The sequence below is a fragment of the Abramis brama genome, assembly GCF_963993115.1.
Source record: "Abramis brama genome assembly, chromosome: 18".
Taxonomy (NCBI): domain Eukaryota; kingdom Metazoa; phylum Chordata; class Actinopteri; order Cypriniformes; family Leuciscidae; genus Abramis; species Abramis brama.
The window spans coordinates 840,635-862,282 of record NC_139980.1 but is presented as its reverse complement, the minus strand read 5'-3'; the positions used below and the strand labels follow the sequence as shown (position 1 = coordinate 862,282).

Here is a 21,648-nt window from a genome sequence, read left to right as displayed (position 1 = left end):
TCCGTCACTCTTCATAGACACACAGCTGGGGTCAGAGGTCACTGTTTCATCACTGAATGCAGGAGGATGACCCATGGATCCGTCACTCTTCATAGATCACAGCTGGGGTCAGAGGTCACTGTTTCATCACAGACCTGCACATGGAAACACAGAGAAAAAAATCATATAACGTTTAACTATTCCAGTAATGTATAAAAGGCTCCCGGAGAAAGAAGACTTCTATTGTGGGACTTTTATTTTGATAGTTATTTTAGAGTGCGATACCCGATGCTTCCAGTAGGAGGCATTATTATGAATACCATTGTTCATGGTATTCAACTACAATGAAGTGTTTTCAACTGGAATTGAAATTAGGAATCAATAAGAATCGGAAACGTTAAAATTCATACGATACCCAACCCTACTAAAGATGCATCTCTTTAGCCAAGCATTCACATAACACATCTCATAATCATGTCGGCCTACTCCAGTTATATCAGATAAAATGCACATGATTATCTTTGCTTAATGTTGTGAACAGCAGCTACGCTAATTATTTTCTTGCTCCTCGGTTTTATCTCAGGACGCCCATCCTTAGGTAACTATTATGTCAGCTCCAGTTTGGATCTAGCCTATTATGAAGACTTCAGATGCCCAACACCTGTGAATAGACGACGCCAACTCCTGCGAAGACTTCAGATGACGCAAACTCTGAATCAATATGCACCAGTGCTAAATTTTTCTATATGTCATACTCAGGCACGTGCACAAGTAGGGCTCAACCTGTGCAGAGCACATGCCGTCTTTGCCCTTACACTCCGAAGTGCCCTTTTTTTTGGTGGTGGTGTTTTTTTTCCCCTCTTCAATAAATCAATGCTATTGATCACCCTTTACGTCTGTCTGTCTGTTTTACAAATATTTAGCCAATGAAAGTTCTTAAAAAGAGCTTGTGTAAATCTTGTTCGATCCTCAAACTGTCAGTAAACCTGATAACCCCCCCTCTATCTGATAACTCCGCCCCCTATATCTGATAACCCCCCTCTATCTGATAACTCCGCCCCCTCTATCTAACCCCCCTCTATCTAACCCCCCATCTGATAACTCCGCCCCTCTATCTAATAACTCCGCCCCTCTATCTGATAACTCCCCCTCTATCTGATAACTCCGCCCCCTCTATCTAACCCCCCTCTATCTGATAACTCCCCCCATCTGATAACTCCCCCCTCTATCTGATAACTCCGCCCCCTCTATCTGATAACCCCCCTCTATCTGATAACTCCACCCCCTCTATCTGATAACTCCGCCCCCTCTATCTAACCCCCCTCTATCTGATAACTCCCCCCTCTCTCTGATAACTCCGCTCCCTCTATCTGATAACTCCGCCCCCATCTGATAACTTCCCCCTCTATCTGATAACTCCCCCCTCTATCTGATAACTCCACCCCCTCTAACCCCCCCTCTCTCTGATAACTCTGCTCCCTCTATCTGATAACTCCGCCCCCATCTGATAACTCCCCCCTCTATCTGATAACTCCCCCCTCTATCTGTTAACTCCACCCCCTCTATCTGATAACTCCGCCCCCTCTATCTGTTAACTCCACCCCCTCTATCTGATAACTCCGCCCCCTCTATCTAACCCCCCTCTATCTGATAACTCCCCCCTCTCTCTGATAACTCCGCTCCCTCTATCTGATAACTCCCCCCATCTGATAACTCCCCCCTCTATCTGATAACTCCCCCCTCTATCTGATAACTCCCCCCTCTATCTGATAACTCCCCCCTCTCTCTGATAACTCCGCTCCCTCTATCTGATAACTCCCCCATCTGATAACTCCCCCCTCTATCTGATAACTCTGCCCCCTCTATCTGATAACTCCACCCCCTCTATCTGATAACTCCACCCCCTCTATCTAACCCCCCTCTATCTGATAACTCCCCCCTCTCTCTGATAACTCCGCTCCCTCTATCTGATAACTCCGCCCCATCTGATAACTTCCCCCTCTATCTGATAACTCCCCCCTCTATCTGATAACTCCACCCCCTCTATCTAACCCCCCTCTATCTGATAACTCTGCCCTCTCTCTGATAACTCCACTCCCTCTATCTGATAACTCCGCCCCCATCTGATAACTCCCCCCTCTATCTGATAACTCCACCCCCTCTAACCCCCCCTCTATCTGATAACTCCCCCCTCTATCTGATAACTCTGCCCCTATACCTGATAACTCCGCCCCTCTATCGATAACTCCCCCCTCTATCTGATAACTCCGCCCCCTCTATCTAACCCGCCCCTCTATCTGATAACTCCCCCCTCTATCTGATAACTCCACCCCTCTATCTGATAACTCCGCCCCTCTATCTGATAACTTCGCCCCTCTATAGGATAACCCTGCCCCCTCTATAGGATAACTCCGCTCCCTCTATCTTGACTGAATGAACTGAAGCTCCGCAGCAGCCGCACAGCAGACAGCAGCTGAACGAAGTTTTGCAAGGGTAAACAAAGATCGTTGTTTGAATAAACTAAACACTATGTCTATAAAGGCTCATATTTAATTTATTTGATGTCTTACTGAGACATGTGGGACCTGAGAGCTGTCTAGCATTTGCCATCTAGTCATAGCCAATACATACCCTACACTTAAATGGCCTGTGCATACAGTAGCATTTCATCTTTTATAAAATGAGTAAAAAGAATTTTACAACAGGAATAACTGAGCACCCATATAGCTACAACAAACTAGTTTGTAACCTGTTGATGAAAATATAATGTGATGCCGCCGGCGCCGTTTTAATGATGGACAAAATGCACATTTGCACACATTCGTTGGTCAAAAACCCCGTAACTGCATTTGAGTTTGACTTTTGTAAAATGTTAACAATATATTGATAAGTAAAACAACAACATATAGGCTAATTTGTTTTTACCATCTGGAAATCATAAGCACAGGTGCGCCCCCGCGCTGTTTCGTACTGGAACTACACAAAGCGACTGAGTGATCCTCGTCACCTCGGTAACATATATTTGTCTTCTTTGGTTTATGATTGCTGATACACTTAATTTATTAACATTTAATCATATTATGGTAATAATATTAAATTATGGTTAATTCAAGGCTGTTTATATGCATGTAGCCTAGGCTTCGTTATCTAGCTAAGTTTTGAATCTATACTCTCCGCTCGTCTTCAGATGTATAAATGTAGTAGGCCTAGGCTAAAACATGTTTTTTTTAGGGCTTTAGGGCTAAAGAAGCCCTGAAAACCTGTATATCTATATTATCTATAGTATTATTGTTATACTAATAGTGAATAAATCTAAAGCTTTTGAGACTATTATTTTGTGTTATTGAATTTGTCATGAAGATGTGACCATTTCTTCCTTTTATGTAGGCTTACTAAATAATCTTAATATTAAAAAAAAGAAAGAGAAAGAAAAAGAAAAGGGGGGGGGGGGGGGGGGGCTTTTTCAGTTTCAACACATGCCCCTCAAAAGGTCTGTGCATGGCCCTGGTCATAATCATTAGTTAACATGTATTCATTGCCTCAATAATCTCATTTTTTATGCCTAAAATTAATACATTAATAGCTAACTGTGTATATGAATATGTACATTTGTGAAATACATAAGTTAGACAGTTACCTCTGATAGCTTAAATTGTAATGTGGACTCATGCACTTTCTGTAAAGCTGCTTTGAAAATATGTATTGTGAAAAGCGCTATACAAAAAATGTGAATTGAATAGAATTGATGGAGCAATTCACTAAGATAAGTTGAAGCCCATCATGACAAAGACCATGACTAAGATGATAAACTGTATACGGCATGAAACTGGAAGCTAATGAAGTGAAAGTGAGAGAGTGATATGTGCACTTACACATGTGTGAGGAAACGTGCAGCAGAACTCTGTTATTAACAGTGAAAATCAAATAAAAGCGAGCTTAAGTAGTCCAGACGTGGTGTTATTAAAGCATTTCTGAGTCTACTGAGTGAGGAAAGTAAACTAGCAATATTACAAGTCTTTCGATTTTTATGAGGTGATTAACGTGAGATTCAAAACATAGAGTGGGTCAGAAATGACTCAAAGACTCCAAACTGTAGATGAAGGACGAACTAAAATACCATCAATGTCTAAACAGAGATTTGACAGAGATTTGACAGATGCTTGAGACCACCTGACAGGATTTCAGTCTTGTGAACGTTTAATTTTAGAAAGTTTGAAGCCATATATTGTGTTAAGCAGGAGAGTGGAAAATCAGAAGCAGATTTGAAGCTAATAAAGATTGAGTTTAAAATGATAGCAAACAGAAAACATTGTACAATAATAAGACATGATATCAAAAGCCGATGAACTTACCGTAATGTGACAGTTTATACATTCTTCGAGTCTTTACTTCCGGCTTCGAGGTGTTTCTTCAGAAACAGAAGGCGCATGCGCAGGAGGTCCCCAGGTGTCGACAACAAATAAATTATTTTACTTATGCATAGACATCTATGCTTATGCACATAAACCCCGCCAATCTCTGTTCTTCTTCTTTTAGTTTTCTGGCGGGTTTCAGTCTATCGTTAAATGTGTTTATCGCACCTGGAGTGGGTAGCATAATGAAAAACTTCCTTAAAGCCTTACTTACTTCCATCTGCTTATTCACTGTATGTTAATTTCTTTAAACTTCATTAAATTTTGTTATAACTTATTTCAATTTCTTTCTTTCTAAAAAATAAAAAAAAGCTTGAAGCTTAAAGCTTTTGCAATTCATTAATATATGCTGCACAAAAAATACTGTATTTCTAGTAAATATGATGTCTTGGAATGTTTATCTTTAAATTAATTGGGTGTTTTCCTTAAAAAAATATATTTTTTTTATAAGATATATATTATCTTTGGTATTAACTTATTGTTGAATGTTTAGTGATTTTAAGTCACCTCAAAAAAACATCTGCTAAATGAATACATGTATGAAAGCTTTCTGCGCTGTTCCTACAGGATTCTTTGTCTTTGTTCACATTGCTGAGCGCTGGAGAAATCAATAACATGAACACAATATCATTTCTTTAGCGCATAATAAGCCCTCCTTCAGCAGCAGATCCAGTGTCCCGGGATTCTCTTAATTAAACACAACGCAGATCATAACTGGTCAGAGTTAGGCAGTTACAGCATCTAGTCTGGATCATTGGGCTGAAAAACAACAGTTCCTCTGGAGTCCAATGTCCTTGAAATTGGTCATTCGCCAAAACAGCTAATGTTTTCAACCCGTCCTGTCTCCACTGTAACGCACCCTTGAGTTGAGGAAACCAGTATCTTCCCAATAATAGACCCTTGAATTTGAAATTAAAATTCCTCCTCAATCTGCACAACAAAGATTCAATAACCAAACTATATAATGGGCCAGAGAGTGGGCAGTGCCTCTCGACTCAGGAGGTGTATACAGTGTGTGTATTTACAGTGTACTTACCTAAGAAAGTACTGGTAATATAAGGCAACTAACATGGGTTAAGGGTAGGTTTAGGGGTAGGTTTAAAACCGATTAATTATATCCTGTAAAAAAAAAATTGTCGTTATAGATCTTCAGTGTTCAAGTCTATTTGATAAACATTTGGGGGAAAAAAACTACAATCAGAACATAGCAAAGACACCGATCTCCAGTTTTGGAGAAGTCCCAAGTCCACTTTCTTTGGAAGCAGAGACAAGACTATGGAAGTAAAATAATACCAAATGTTTTTGAAAACAAAAAAAGCTTGTTGAATTGCACTAATGCATTGCATTAATCATGCTTGCATTTTAATGGACTTTAAAATGGATTACATTAAAATGGATTTTAACATCCGGGGATGACAGGAATATCAGTAGATTACGATTCATAATCTCCATCCGCTGTTAGTCTTCCACGATGAAGAGCGGAGCATCAGTTGTTAGTTGTTCACAAAAACTGATTTACAGAAATTAAAGCTTTAGCATAAGTTCTGCCAGGAAGACTTAATTACTACGTCACTTATTACCTTCACATCTATCCAATCATGTCCTAATACTCGCTGTATAATAGATCGGTACTTACACGTGTTTGGCCCTGTCCCAAATGGCGCACTTCATGAGGACTTTCGGTCTTGTGGACTTAAAGCGTTAGTTCACCCAAAAATGAAAATTCTGTCAGTAATTACTCACCCTCATGTTGTTCCAACCGCGTAAGACCTTCGTTCATCTTCGGAACATAAATTAAGATATTTTTGATTAAATCTGACAGCTGATCACTTCTCCATAGGCTTCTATGTGATTGAAACTTGCTGATTGAAACGACTTTATTCCACTATTCATTTCCTTCTCTCTGGGCCTCGAGTTGGTTCACATAGTGTTTTAGCGTAGCGCGTCTGTGTTACACGTCACCACGTAGGCTCACTATTGGCCGATGCTGGTCATGTGTGTGATGCGTGGTGACGTGCAACACAGACGCGCTACGCTTAAACACTACGAGGCCCAGAGAGAAGGAAATGAATAGTGGAATAACGTCGTTATTTTTGTTTGTTTTTCCGCACAGAAAGTATTCTCGTCGCTTGATATACTTAAGATTGAGCCACTGGAGTCACTTAGACTATATTAACGATCTCTTTAATAACTTTTCTGGGCCAGCAAGTTTCGGTCACCTAGCAGCCTATGGAGGAGTGATCCAGCTCTTAGATTTCATCAAAAATATCGTAATTTATGTTCCGAAGATGAACGAAGGTCTTACGCGGTTGGAACAACATGAGGGAGAGTAATTACTGACAGAATTTTCATTTTTGGGTGAACTAACCCTTTAGATTGCGCATGCTCGTTGAGTCCGAGTCCATAGGCCGTCCCATTCAGCAGTTTAGCGCTCTGAAGTGTGCTCAGCAGCGCCCCCTCTGTACAACAACAACCAGACCGTTATTTCCAGCGTGACGATCGAGTCTGTCCCAAAAACACCTCTCAGTGCGCCCTCGTGGACTCATGACGTCACCAAAGTGTGCACTCTTGAGGAAGTCCACGAGTCCGGAGTGTGCCATGTGGGACAGGGCCCTTGAGTTCGCAGATGCGGACCCAACAACTGCTGAAACTGCAGTTCCCAGTGGGCTTTGCATGGGACTAAATGGGGAGTCAAATTTTGACATTAAGTATTAGTTTATGATTTTGAGCAGTTATGTTGTGATTTAGACCCATTTCAACTGTGGTTTTAAGAGCTTTATTTGCTTAGGCTGAGGACAGATACATATAGTTTTATTCAAGGATCACTTAAATTTAACATGCTAAATGTGATTTTCTTTTTTTTACATTTTTAACAAGCTAGTATAAATCTTATAATTCAGTAATGAGAAACAAAAATATAAATTAACCCCGTCAGGGAACTTTAACTAGTGCTTTACTTAATTGGGTGATTTAATTACATGATCCAATGATATTGAAATTACATTAACAAATTGCCTGTGAAACTTGATTCTTTAGAACTGTTTAAACCTTATGATCAGCTTAGCTCTCATCTCTGCCTGGACAGAGCGCCATCTACAGGTCGAAACATGTGATGACAGAGCTCCTCATGACCCCTGTGGATCACTGCAACTGGGGTCGTGTTTGATGACCAGCTCATCTTTACCACTCACATCTCACCGGCCCGGTAATGCACTAAGAATATTATCACTTTTAATGTCAACCAACTTAATGCATTCTTCACAGAACAACTTACACAAAGAGCATCAGTTCTTGAATTAACAATATAGGAATAATTAGATGTTGTGAAATAGTCAATTGAACAAGAACCATGTCAGTGCAAATAAAAAAAGCTGATGGAAAGTGTAATTTTGGGGACTCGTTTGTAAACTAGCCTGATTTCAGTAACTAAAAGAAACCCTGTTTTTAGAGTAATAAATGAAAAATGTGAAAACGCAGATCCCTGAGAGTTAGACAAACAGTGGACATTAACAAATAATGAAAACTGAACAATACAGCAGCTGAAATTAAAGGCTTTGTAGAGTCACACCCAGTGCCAGAGATTAAATCATTCTAGAGACACCTTTTCATTTTACAAAATTTATTTGCAGGAATGCAAAAACACTTGTTATGCAGCAGTACTTTTTAAAACACCATTTTTTATAAAAATGGGTTGATGGTGATACAGAAATCATTGTGGAGTCAGTCATTGTCAAAAAATCCAGTCAATACTTTTAAAGAGGCAAAACAAAAAGAAACCGAAACATCAACAGAATCCCTTTTAAAAACGTATAAACCCTGTACGAGCACACGAGAGAATTGAAGTTACCAATAACATGCCCCAAAAAAATGATGCATATCTTAATAACCCATCACATTAAATGTGATTAAAAGGCAGCTACGGTGTGCCCAGTTCAATGACATCATCCTCTCGTGACAGAGCCGCTCTGGCCAATCCGGTCTGACTCCGCATCAGCACCAGGGATGGAGACGGAGCCGAGCTCGATCGCCCCGTCCAGAGGAACCGGCAGATCTGAGCTGATCCGGGCTCAACTTACCTTGAAAAACCATGTGACTTGTGCACGTCCAGGTGGCACAGCACACAAAAGGGATGGTGTTGGTTTCAAAACTGATCTAGCATCCACCAACGTGGACCGCATGATCTTAAAATAAAGCTTTAAAATGCAATTCATTTGGGGCTGGGGGGTCTGAGAAACAGCTAAAGCTTCTCAAAGTAGCTTTTTCCTCAAGTTCAAGTCTTTACAAACAAGTCTTCAACCTGTAACTACATCCTCCGAGCTCAGACTGACGCTGCTTTAGACTCATCACATGAGTGTCGTCCACATGCCCAGTCTGACTGTTCAGCATTATTACAAAAGGACTATGATACACTAGGTACAGTGGCTCTGATGTTGCCCTTGTGCATAAGTTGAATATAAAAAGCCCTGCTTGCATTAGGTCTCCGTATGTACAGTACAGATAGGGCAGTTTCAGCCTCCAGGATGAGGTAGTTAACCAACCCTTTCCAAAAAAGAAAAAAATTCCTAAAAATAATAATTAAAAAAATCCAAAAAAAAAAAAAAAGGGTTCAGAAAAGAACCATTTCACCTGGAATGCCTGGTCAATCACGCCAGGTTGTAACAACTAAGGAAAAAAAATAAAAATAAAATAAAACGCAAGACTCATATACAAGCTTAACATGTTCATCCTCATAAGCCGCAGTTAAAATGCACAAAAATATACAACAGCATCAAAGCTCCTCCAAGCCACTTCAAACATCTACAAAGTGCAAAATACATGTAACGTTAAGGATAAAACTCCTTTGGGCTACTTGACCTCCAGAAGTAACTGCAAAGAGCATTTTCTTTCATGACACAAGGGTTCTGGGACATTCTTATAAACTTAACAAAAAAAAATTAAATACAAAAACAAAAGAAAAAAATACACAGAGAAGAGTCCAAACATGTCTAATGGCGACTCTGCGTTGTTGATGGCAATCTTGGAGGCAGACGGGAGAAGATATGCTTCCGTAAGGCAGGAACTGAGTCGGACCGTGGCACGGACCTTACCATCATCATCATCATCATCATCAGCTGGCGTGACCCCACTGAGCTAGTCAGTCTTCACTGGGACATGTCAGGACCAGCCTCGACCCCTTTTCCCTGCTAGCCAGGTAACAAAAGGAACACAAATTAGAGGAGCGTTAACAATGAATACAACACAAAGGAAAAAGAAAATTCACACAAACGACCGCAAGGATGTCAAAGAAAGGAAGAGAGAGAGAGAGAGAGAGAGAGAGAGAGAGAGAGAGAGAGAGAGAGAGAGAGAGAGAGAGAGAGAGAAAGCAGAAGCATTCACTAGAGACTCTAGCGTGGCTCTACGCGTTCAGGCATGCAGAGAGAGAGAGCGAGGGGTCAGGGAGATCAGGAGGGGTGTGAGCGGGAACACACACGACATGCAGGCCAGTTTCCCACTGGTGCTCAAATTTGGGATAATCGTGCAAGGGCAAAGAGAGCTAGAGCTTCCAGCGACAGACGCCTTGTCCGGAAACACGCCGCGTCAAATTGTGCTTTCATCGAGTTTAGCCTCTGTCCTCGTGAAGTTCTCTAAAACACACGGGGACCTCGGGGGGGGCGAGTAAAGAGAAGCCTCGTGTGGAATGGGGAGTGTGTGTGTGTGTTCACACAAAGCTTGAGTGGAGAGAGGATGCGGACTCAATTTGAAGGCATGCAGAGTGAGGTAGCAGCACATGTCTACAAGCAAACCTTTAGTCCTTTTCTTCCACAAGGAGCCATAAATTTGTAGGCAATTTGAAGAGAGAATTTGCCGAAACATGAATTTGAAACACAATTTGAGTTTTTGTACACTGGTGCGTGTATGTTTATTCAAGCAGACAAACAGCAAAGAATACAAGCCAAAATGTAAAGCCAAAAATAAGGATCAAAGTCCTTTGTTTTTTCCTTTTTTTTTTTTTTTTTATCGTTTTCCCCAAAAACAAGACAAGCTATTTGACTAGCATTATCTTTTGTAACATATACAAATAGCAATTTCTTTTTTTTCTTCTTTTTTTTTTTTACTTTGTTGAATACAAGTTTAAGAGACAGTGATTTTTTTTTTCCTTTTTCGTCTTTTTTTGTTGTTGTTGTTGTTGTTGCTGTTACCTACTTAAGACATAAAGAGCAAAATTCCTATGAACATACATGGTACTATAGAGCCAAATAAGACAGATTGAGCACAAAATTGCAAATTTAAAAATTTCAAATCCCGATTTTTAAAAAGTAGGAAACGACTTCCAAAGCAAAACATAAAACAAAAACAGTTCGGCAGAAGCAGGTGGGAGTGACTACTGATCGAGTCCAAGCGGATTCTTAAAATATGTACAAAAAAAACCCGCCAGGAGGAGGAGAGAGGCAACCGTTAATGGATTTGAGGGCCAATCAAGTCTCTATAAAAAGTTGTTTTTTTTTTTTTTTATTGGGAAAAAAAAAGAAAAGAAAAAAAGAGCCCTACATTCTCTACTTCCACTGTTGCCCAAAAGAATCCTGATAAAACTCCTGGTTGTCAGATTTGTAACCATAGTTACCAGAATGATCGCCACCTTGCAAGGGTTGCTGTGCAATGGGTTGCGAGCCCCAGTTCTGATTAATGGTCTGGCGCCGTTTGGAATCTGGCTGGTTGTAGCCATCAGCTTTGCGCTTGCCTCCTACATTTCCACCGCGTCCACCCCGAGCACCACGTACCCCGCGGCCTCTCGGCAGCACCCCGCCTCTGGCTCCTCCGCGCGGGCCCCGGCTGGCCCCCGGCCCGCCTCCGCGCTGGGGGAAGCTCGCCCTGCCCCGTGGAGCGCTGGCGCCTCGGCCCCGCACCGGAGACGCCCCGCCTCTCGCCCCGCCTCCGCGCCCCCCTCGGCCCCGGGCCGGCGCCTGGAAGTCATCATAGCCGAAGTACGGGTCATCATAGCCGCCCCTGTAGTTATGGTAATCATAACCATAGTAATCGTAGTAATCTTCGTAGCCGTAATAGTCGGGCGGGTAGGAGTAGCCCCCCCGACTGGCTCCCCTGCCCCGGCCCCTGGCAGGAGGCGGCATTTGAGGAGGGCCGTAGTAGTAGTAATCGTCATACCTGTGACAGAGAGAGAGAGCAGAGGCATGTTTAGGTCTAAGATCGGGCACACAGAGCGGTTCGCATTCATGATGTCAATCGAGGGAAGGGCTGGGGCAATAAATCAATGCATCGCGATTCGTGGATCGATTCCAGTTTTTTACAAATGCATCACGAATCTCTCTCGAATCGATTCTGAGCTTAGTTTAACAGTAGATGGCGCTCTAGGCTAGTTTTTAAACAGTAGATGGCGCTCTAGGCTAGTTTATAACCACACGCTCAAATGCTCATAAGAAGAGCAGTCGCGCGTTCGGTCGAGTCTGGGAATGTACTCGCACCTCAGGATGCTTTTGTGACGCGAGATTAATGTAAACTGCAAACACCCTTTTGATTCGCTTCAACCTTTTCAAACTTTATGAAGGATTATTTACAGAAGGTTCGAGTGGAGTGTGTGGAAGCCAGCAGACTACGGCTGTTTCTAAAGCACGCAGGGACATCTGCTGTTATAAACTAAACTCAGAATCGACTCGCGATGCAAAAATTGGAATCGATCCAGAATCATTTCTCGATTCACGATGCATCGATTTATTGTCCCAGCCCTAATTGAGGGCGTCCGGTCCTGCAGAGTTCAGCTCTACACTAGGGCTGCACGATTTAGAAAATAAATAAATAAATTACATTGCGATATTTAGTTTTTCTCTAATATATATTGCGATATAAAAACAATTTCACCAGATGATTTCAATATAGCTCTATTTGAAAAGAATGAATCATTCTACAGGGTGGGCCATTTATATGGATACACCGTAATAACATGGGAATGGTTGGTGATATTAAAGTCCTGTTTGTGGCACATTAGTATATGTGAGGGGGTATACTCCTCAAGATGGGTGGTGTGTACTAATATATACTAATGTGCCACAAACAGGACTTTAATATCACCAACCATTCCCATGTCATTACGGTGTATCCATATAAATGGCCCACCCTGTAGAATAATTGGGGTGATTTTGTAGAGGAGTGAATCTGCATTGAAAATTATAAACAAATCACAAGCATAGATAAATACAATAGAATAAAGATACAACTGAAATAAGCAGCGCTTTACGTTTTTCAGGTAAATCTAACAGTATTCAAGGACAGAAATTGAATACTCAAATGTAAAGTTAAAGTCTTCACTGTATAAATGAAATCACTAATATAATACAATTTATAAATAAATAAAAAAACACGTTTTAAAAGGTACAAACGTTATTTTCTCTTTCTCTTCTGTTGTTTGATCACCATTTGTGAGAAACAGCTGCAGGTTTATTAGGCTACTGTCCCTTTAAGACGAATGCACGGACCTAATATAAATGACGCCTTCGTTTCTTTCCGTTCACAACATAACCGATCGTGTTGACGAGGACACTCACCGAGACGGGCATTGTGACTTCATTTTGCGTGCACATGACCGTTCAAGAAAGAGAACTGAATTCGGCTCTGTGTGCGCACAGTCCTCTTGCCTGACTTGACTTAAAACACATGCAACTTATAACTTTCACCTTATGATGATTTAAACTTTGCAAAAAATCACATGCGTTCTGAAACGGGGACTAGCCGGTCCGTCCGGATGGCGGATTAACTACGATCCCTATACGTGACATCACACACCCTGCGATGTGACTATCGTGGATCCGCACATCACAATATCGATGCCAAACCGATCTATCATGCAGCCCTACTCCAAACCTCAAACACACCCGAGTCTTCAGGATGGGGTGAAAACCAGCGTTGCGGAGCTGAACTCTGCAGGAGCAGGGCTGAACACCTGTAACACTCACATTTGCGTCTTCGCTGCTTGACGCTGCGCCTTCCTCTCTTTCCGCTTCTGGTCGGGTGGCTTGGCGAACACGATCTCAATGTGCTCTCCCTCTAAATCTTTGCCGTTCATTTCCGCCAGCGCCTGTGAACATCCACGACATCACACCACTGTAATGACCATCCAGAACACAAACGCTCTCGTACCTCATTAAGTGGTTCTCACCTTGACCGCTCCGTCCCGCTCGTCGAAGTGAATAAAGGCGTAGTCTTTCAGTTTCTTTACTCGCTCCAGTTTGCCAAACTGGCCGAAAGCTTTTTCAAGTATTTCCTCTGTGACGCTGTTCGCCAGGTTCCTGACAAACAACACCTTCACCTAGAGAAGCAGAGGAGACAGCGTGAGCTCCGGCAGATCCTAAACATGAGCGTTTAGATCAGGTGTAAACTGGGCCTGGTGTTTTCAACCGGTCACTTCATGCGCTTCCTCTGATCTGACCAGGTGTAACGCCCTCCGATCGCTCACACCACTTCAGGAGGAGCTCTGGGACGCATTCCTGATGAAACTGGACAGGTGTGAATGCATCCGACTGTTGAAACCACACGTCAATTTTACTCTTCCCAAATATAAAAAAATAGATTTGTCAGAGCGTGTTATAGGCTATATGACATATAGCCAGATGTTATGGCGCTACTACAACACGCAATACGCATCTCTTCAGCAAACCAACACAAATGAAACAAATAAAAGTAAGTCGCAGACACACAATCATCATCATTAGAAGCAGTGAGACTGAAGTATTACCACTGATGATGCTGCGCTCGCTCACACTGCAGACTTTAATCTTGAAATTAGCTGATTATCAATAAAATGCAGCTCATATCTGTTGCATTCATTGACGTGAATCATTAATTTGCATATAGCGCAGGAATCAAAGATCGGATTTATATACGATTTATTTCTGTGACCAGGTGTAAATGAGTCGGATAGCTATCCGATCAGTAAAGACACATGAAGTGACCAGGTGTAAATGAGTCAGATAGCTATCCGATCAGTAAAGACACATGAAGTGACCAGGTGTAAATGAGTCAGATAGCTATCCGATCAGTAAAGACACATGAAGTGACCAGGTGTTAACAGGCCCCAGAGGATCATTCAGCATCAGGCTGGAGCGCAGAGCTAACCAACATGTGCAGACTTGGAGAGGCCGTCAAGTTAGCATGAAACGCTAGTGCTTCAGAACAGCACACAACCCATCGTCTGCACAGTCACATGAGAAAGAGATGCTTATAAACCCTGTCAGTGATCATGCTCTGACCTTCGCCATGACCTCCGGGTCGGGGTCCTCGATAGGGTCGGCCCACTCGACGGTGACCACGTTGCCCCACACCTTCACCTTCCCGCTCATGAGCCTCCGCCGAGCCTGCGCTGCTGTCTTGTGGTCCTCGTACTCCAGAAAGCAGAAGCCCCTGTTCTTTTTCTTATCATCCGGCTGATGGTAGAGGATTACGTCAGTAAGACCCTCTAACAAAAAAACAAAAGAAAGAAACATTAAATGCATCTTTACAGAATCCGAGTGAACGAAGCACGTGAAGAAAACGCCGGGATGCGCGCAGGAATTTTCCAAGGCAAAACTCACCCGTGACTTTGGAAAACTCTTCAACAATCTGTTCTTTTGTCTTGCTCTTGGGAATGGAGCCCACAAAGAGTCTGTTGTTGGCCACTGATATACACACGCCAATATGTTTGCCCGGGCGAATTTCATGATTGTTACACTAAGAGGAGAAAAACAGATTGAATGCTTGAACAACTGTTGCATTAGTAAAGCCTCACTTGCAAAGCAACACCCATGTCTATCACTAGCCAACTGCATTTCTCTGGAGGAAATGTGACCCCCCACAAACACCCCAATGAGGTTTTCTGAGATGTGATTGAGTCCGGTTCTTTTAGCCATGCACTGACACGTGAAGACAGAAGCAGCAGGTATACAGTCATGAATGGACCCGTACGGGTTAGCATGTCTTACTAGCTTGACGGCCTCCTGTGCAGCCTCTTTAGTGCAGAAAGTGAGGAAGGCATAGCCCCTGTTCAGGCCGCTCAGAGGGTCCATCATCAGGCGCAGGTCCCAGATCGGCCCCGCCTTCTCAAACAGAGGCACGAGCTCGTCTTCAAACAAGTCCCTCGGGATCTTCCCCACGAAGATCTGCGGTGCGGAGAGAACAGAGCAGTCGATGAGCCGTCTGACGGATCACAGCTCACAGAAACACCCGCCCAGCAATACGAGCTCATGAACTTTACCTTCAATGTTTCAGCATTAAACTCATGCACTGAAAAATAGTGATTCATTAAATCACTATAATAACTGATTGTGACACCTGGTATTATTGTCGTTAACTAAAACGATTAATTAATTGCTTGAAATAAACTAATGTAAATATACATCAATTTAAAATCAGCTAGTTTCCAAGGCACATCTCATTTTCATTTAGTTCATATACCAAAAAAACAAAACGATATTGACATTTAAAAAAATAAAATGAACAAAATATCTGTTACTAAAATAACAGTGTCACTTCTCGAAGGTGTTCTCAAATATATGTGTACATCCTCTTGCATAAAATTTCTTAAATCAACAAATTTGTGAAGCCTAGAACTAGAGGGATAAAGACATGAGCTTCATATGTCAGGTCCTGCTCACCCGTTGGGTGCTTTTTCAGAACTAAAGCTGGGGTCACACTAAAATATTTTGTGAGACCACAACCATGACGATAAGAAATCATAGATGTAACAGCTTTGTTCCTCTAGTGTGTGTAGTGTCGTGATGTGACCAGGAAACTACAATACACACTAACAGATCCCATTCACACATAACCAGGGTCCCGCCTGTGAACACTGGGAATCTCGCAAAATCTCTCGCATTAAACGTGACTTTACAGTAAACAAACATGGATGACTGGCAAGAAGAAGTGATGCTTTATAGTAGGGCTGGATAAAAAAAAAAAATATTGATTTCTCGATTTTAATCGATTCTCATTTTTACGAACGGATATCGATTCTTAAATCCCAAGAATCGATTAGGCTAGTCATCCATTTTGCTAAATATATGCACCATATTACATATTCATAATAATTTTTAATGTTCTTCAATATTTAATGAATGTTTGAATAAATCTGGCAAGTTTTTTATGACAGCCACCATTTAATTGTTTATATTTCATATAAATTTATTATAAAATAAATAAGAGTAATTTAAGTGTTTGTATGCAAATCAGTTAATTTTTACCTTCAATATTATAGTAGGCTAATGAAGCCTGTAGGCCACCACTGACTCCCATAGTTTACAGCATTAGTGAAGAGATTTGTTTTCCTTGAGAAAATTTGCCATGTATTGAACCTGATATCCAAAATAATCAATATTGAATCGAAATCGAATCAAATTGTGAAATGTGTCTCATTACCCAGCCCTACTTTATAGTGTAAGCGGATTTGTTGGGGAAAAAAGAAAAATGTTTAGATGAAATCGTGGAGACTGTGTGAGCATGGACATGTCACGAGCTGGAGGGGAATCTTGTATATCACTGAAGCAAAGGGGTTTCACACCGTTTACAGCCAAGCGAATAACACAAGCACTACTCTGCCGAGAGTACATCAGGGCCTTTGGTGTACCGCAGACAGACGGCTCTCTAGCGTGGAGAGGCTGTCGAGTCAGATCTTAGCGGTAACTGTCATCGTAACAAAGTTACTCCAGCACAGTGTACATAAGTCATCATTTACACAGCCTTCGCAGACCCCGATCTAGCGCGGCCTCACAGCACGAGCGGCGTGATTACCTCCGTCCCGACCGAGGGCTGAGCTCCTGTGTAGACGGACTCTGGCGGAGGCCCGCCGTACTTGCGCTGACCTGTGGTGACATCAAGGGTGTAGCCGGTTCTATCAAGCAAAGTCTGAAAAACAAGACCGAACCAATGAATCAACAGGCACGCTTTTAGTGGAAATCAACTGTTAAAGGGACAAAACGCACCTTAATTTTTGCCTCATCTGGTCCTTTAGTGGAATCTAGAACTTTGGTCCCTTGTTTCTCTCTCTGCCTGTAGGTCTTCATCACTCCACAGAGAAAGGCACTTTTGTTCTGAGAGAGAGAGAGAAAAAAGTGTGTGAGTAAAACCTTTCAGAATTGAAAAAAGGGGGTCATCGGATGCAAAATTCACTTTTATATGGAGTTTGCATATAAATGTGTCTTTGCAGTTTGTGGACAACCGCCATACAGTGAAATACAGTACTTTTTTTAATCCTCAAAAAGCCAAAACACTCAATCAAGCCGTTTGGATTTTCTGAGCAATATGATGTCACATTGCTCATGCTCCGCCCACGACCGCTGACGAACTGTCCCGTATTAGCATATTCCCGCCCTCAGCCATTTGTATACTCTGAGCAGGTTGCCATGGCAGCACTTTACGTGTCTTGTGTCGACGCCCCATGGAGGGGTGAGGGTTGTGATCAGTTGCTCATGTTTCTGAGGAGGTAAAGGGTGTTTTACACAACCATTGGGGAATTTCAACCAAAGTATGTTACAAACTTTACATGAAGACCCTAAAGAATCACACCAACTTGTGGAAAATGAGCATCTGATGACCCCTTTAAGGATTCTTGAGGCGTTTGCTTTTTTTTTGCTTCTGATGTGAATTTGATTATAAAGCACGGTGCACTGGAATGTTGTAACATGTAGATACGTGTATGTGGAATGATTTTCTTCTTTAGTTTGTGATGTGATGCCACTGCCATAATATAATTGCCCCTTGTGGGATTAATAAAGTGGTTAACTTATCTTTTCCCACACTTCACCCGGATCTCTCACTCACCTGCACATGGGATAGGTCGCTCTCCTTGAACTGGACCAGAACTTGCAGAGCCCCTTCCTCATTGAACTCCTTCAGTGCTTCGATGGCCCTCTCGTCCAGGTCACTGTGCGCCACCAGGCCTGCGGGAGACAACCAGCGAGAGCTCAGCGCTGACACGACACCTCACCAACCGCAGGACGCCTTGCGGCCCGTCCAGTCAGAGTAATCAATATTCATCAAGGTTTCTCTGAGAGAGAGTTCGTGTGTATCATCATTTGGACTGGGCTTCAGGACAGACTTCAGGAATGCTAACGACTTCTGCAGTCACTTGAGAATACGGGATAAACACTTTTAAAAGCAGGAGGATTCGGCTGTCTGAAGACCTGACAAAAGTCTAGTGGACAAAACATCAGCTGATATCTGACATGTCATCAGGATCGGCTGATAAAGAGTTCCTGTTTAGCCGTTAAGTGTTGGAGGCAACATTGACAGGTGCTAGCATTAAAAATAAGTCCCAGCGCTGAGACCCTTAGCTCACGTCCTCCATCATTAGGTTACAGCGTTTGACAGTTCTGTCTGGTTATTAGACCGGTTTAAAGAAAGTGAACGCTATAGACAAAAAGTTAAATAGTTTATACTTTTCTATTAGTAGATGAAAGGAAAATGCTTTAGACCTTCACATACTCTCAACATTCAGTAAATATGCATTTATATCATTAAAACAAGTCTTTGAACATCTGAAACATTTCACAACCCTCACAAGTGTCTTCTGTAGTGTACATGTGTCGCCTGCATAACAAGTGCACTCGTTCTTCTCCGGGATGTCCATGTGAACCGATGCGGATATTTCAAACTATGCATGTAAGATTAGCACTATCTGGAGTATTAGCACCGTCTGTCTCTTGTTTGAGAAAATGCCTCCCAATGCATACAAACTTTTTTATAAAAAACACAATAATACGATTACAGAATCAAGAAATTACTATCGAAAGTACATCAGTTTATTTTACAGATTTATTTTATTTATTTAAACGTTTATTTGAATCGGGACAGTACAAGAAACATGATTCCAGTCGAAAGCTGGAAGATATGTATTGCACATGGAGAGTATAGCATGAGCTAATCTGCATCTCGGGTCGCTAGGAAGGCTTTTCTAAAACAAATTAATAAATAAAAAATTACTAACCTGCATCATATTTATACACTACCTTTTTTTAAGGATGCTTCCAACGCTGGCATCATGAATAATTCATAATAAAAATTTTTTAATTAAATTGAAATATGCGTACACAGCTGTGGTTTACTTTAAACCATTATTTTACATCAATGTAAAACTTTATATCACATGCTGCTTTAAACTCATTTGGCATAACGTTCCAGTTTACGTCAAAAATTAATGCACATTAATATATTTTCCAATTAATCTGATCTATTTTCATAATTTAAAAAATGTAAAATAAGTGTTACTGAAGCGATTGTTATGCATGTGTTATTAATCTTTAAATCGGGTAGTCTGATATCACACACAGCCTGCTGGCTTTACATGGGCCACAGGGTTCTCCAAGATACTGGCAATCAAACCACGACTGGAATAGCATTGATGTAAATCGCCATCTCTAGCACTTCACCCGCGAGCATTAGCAGCTCTCCCCATTAATGCAGCGATATGAATATGAGCGGTTGTCCGGGCAGTGCTCTCACCCCCTTCACACTCAGCATCTGTTCGTGATAAGCCGTAGGGGCGCATCACCTGTCCCGCTCCAGACAGCTGCCTCTATTGTCCCAGCATACGCCCAGCTGGCCCGCATCCCCCGGGACACCCCCCACCCCACCCCACCCCGGCCCCCTTTCACAACGAGAGCTAATCCCCTCTCAGGATCCAACCAGACACGCTCAATCCAGCCTTTATTTCTGCGGCCCGGTGTGTCATCGCGACTCAGCATCAGTTAACGCTGCAGTACCCATTTACCCACGGTGAAACCACACAAAGTTGCTAATTACCTGCCAATTCCCTATGCAAGAAAACATATGACACGTACAGTTCAACATGCATTGAATGTGATACAAGAAAGGATGAGGAGTCAATTTGGAAGGGTCCGAGTTTTGGCTTACCTGCTAGGTAAATTTCATCTAGCTTTTCAGCAACTTTTTGTGGTAAACCAGCTTCTAATAAAGTGTTGAAGTGGTCAGAATGGGTAACTGCAGCAGTCGTGTCCATTGGTTCTTCTGTACCATTCCCATTAATATGTTCTGTGGCCATGTCTCCAGAAATCTGTTCAAATGCAATGAGCCAAATTATTGCAGGTTTGGGTAGACAATTACACAAATTACGTGGATATTCAGTTTTATGAGTAGGGAGTCACATCTGAAAATCATCCAGGTTGTTTTAACCTGCATGCAATGCTAAATATAGCGTTTCATATTTATTTGCACAATTACGCATAAATCATCCCAGCAAAAGACCCACCCAACCCCCTAACAGACAGGGAACATGTTCACAATCAGTCCACAAACAATCAGCCCGGATACTTGTCTACAAAGTTTGCAACCACAGTAAACAAGTGCTGTCCATGTGCTCGTGTGTGATGTTCCAGCCCCTCTGACACTCAACCATCTTCCCTCATTATAATACACCTGTGCGAGAGCTCATTCACTCTAAAGTCCAGAAAAAGACTAAATCTGATGATAAACCGCTATCTGTGTGTACACACACATTAAGAAAGCGTTACTGGCTAAAATCACACGTGCGCGCGTCGGCTCTGTTGGCGCGCGTGCAGCTTTGGGTCTCGGGCCCTGCACAACTACACACACACCAACAAAATCACCATTAAAACAGCTGCAAGACGACAACGCGTGGCGCAAAACCTACCATTTATGCATTTTTCCACAAAAATTCCTTAATCTTTTGCTGATAAAATTGTTAAATCTGATTCCGGCGCGCGTCTTCACTCAATGTAGCTGCATTAGCATTAGCTTAGTAACCCAGCAGCGTGACTCATACACAGACAGACACACACAACATGAGCGAATCTAGTGTGCAACCACACGCTGTAATTACTAACACAAATACACCGCTGGCGACATATTTACGCGTTTAATGTGTTTTAAAGGCCTGCTCTCACAAGGCTAGCGCGTGTTTAGCGTGTCCGGTAAAACCCCTCCCCCCGCGCGCGCGCGCCCCCAGCACATTGTTTCCAAACACCGGTAAAATAAACGCCTGCGCCGCGAGAAACGCCACGAAAGCTCGCCCAGCGCGGCCGCACGCTTACCTGGCGATGATCTGCTGGTCTGCTCGGGTGTGTGTGTGCGGAATATGTGTTCTGGGGGCGGGTAAGTGACTCCCCGGCGGAGCTCCGCTGGATTCCCAATAATGTAAAATGGCGGGCGGCGCTGCTGCTCACGCGCGCGCGCACTCACGGCCGCGCGCACCGATGGGGTTTCCGACGCACCCGATCACGGGCCTTTCACACAACACACCAACAAAAGCGCAACAATACAGGAG

At 42.5% G+C, this 21,648-nt stretch overlaps 1 protein-coding gene across 8 annotated transcripts; it reads right to left on the bottom strand.

Moving 5' to 3' along the window:
- Positions 1-7,993: 7,993 nt before the first annotated feature.
- Positions 7,994-21,570, bottom strand: syncrip (synaptotagmin binding, cytoplasmic RNA interacting protein). Of its 8 annotated transcripts, none has more exons than XM_084091649.1 (12): positions 21,416-21,570; positions 20,259-20,418; positions 18,168-18,286; positions 17,330-17,437; positions 17,139-17,252; positions 15,335-15,511; positions 14,948-15,083; positions 14,627-14,832; positions 13,537-13,686; positions 13,334-13,455; positions 10,993-11,531; positions 7,994-9,574 (listed from the first exon to the last, which is right to left on the bottom strand). In XM_084091649.1, the coding sequence occupies exons 2-12, from the start codon at positions 20,404-20,406 to the stop codon at positions 9,546-9,548; spliced, it is 1,848 nt and encodes a 615-aa protein (XP_083947775.1). In that variant the 5' UTR covers positions 20,407-20,418; positions 21,416-21,570; the 3' UTR covers positions 7,994-9,545. The 8 variants fall into 8 exon arrangements, with proteins under 8 accessions (XP_083947775.1, XP_083947776.1, XP_083947777.1 ...); XM_084091650.1 differs by having other exon boundaries at positions 7,994-9,571; XM_084091651.1 differs by having other exon boundaries at positions 11,008-11,531.
- Positions 21,571-21,648: the final 78 nt, after the last annotated feature.

Excerpts from the sequence above, each read along its gene's own strand:
- syncrip (XM_084091648.1), bottom strand. The coding sequence starts at position 20,406 with ATGGCCACAGAACATATTAATGGGAATGGTACAGAAGAACCAATGGAC. Across the intron at positions 14,833-14,947 it reads AGAGTTTTCCAAAGTCACGG|AGGGTCTTACTGACGTAATC; the intron begins GTGAGTTTTGCC and ends TTTTTTTGTTAG. Across the intron at positions 13,456-13,536 it reads AGCGGGACGGAGCGGTCAAG|GCGCTGGCGGAAATGAACGG; the intron begins GTGAGAACCACT and ends GGATGTTCACAG.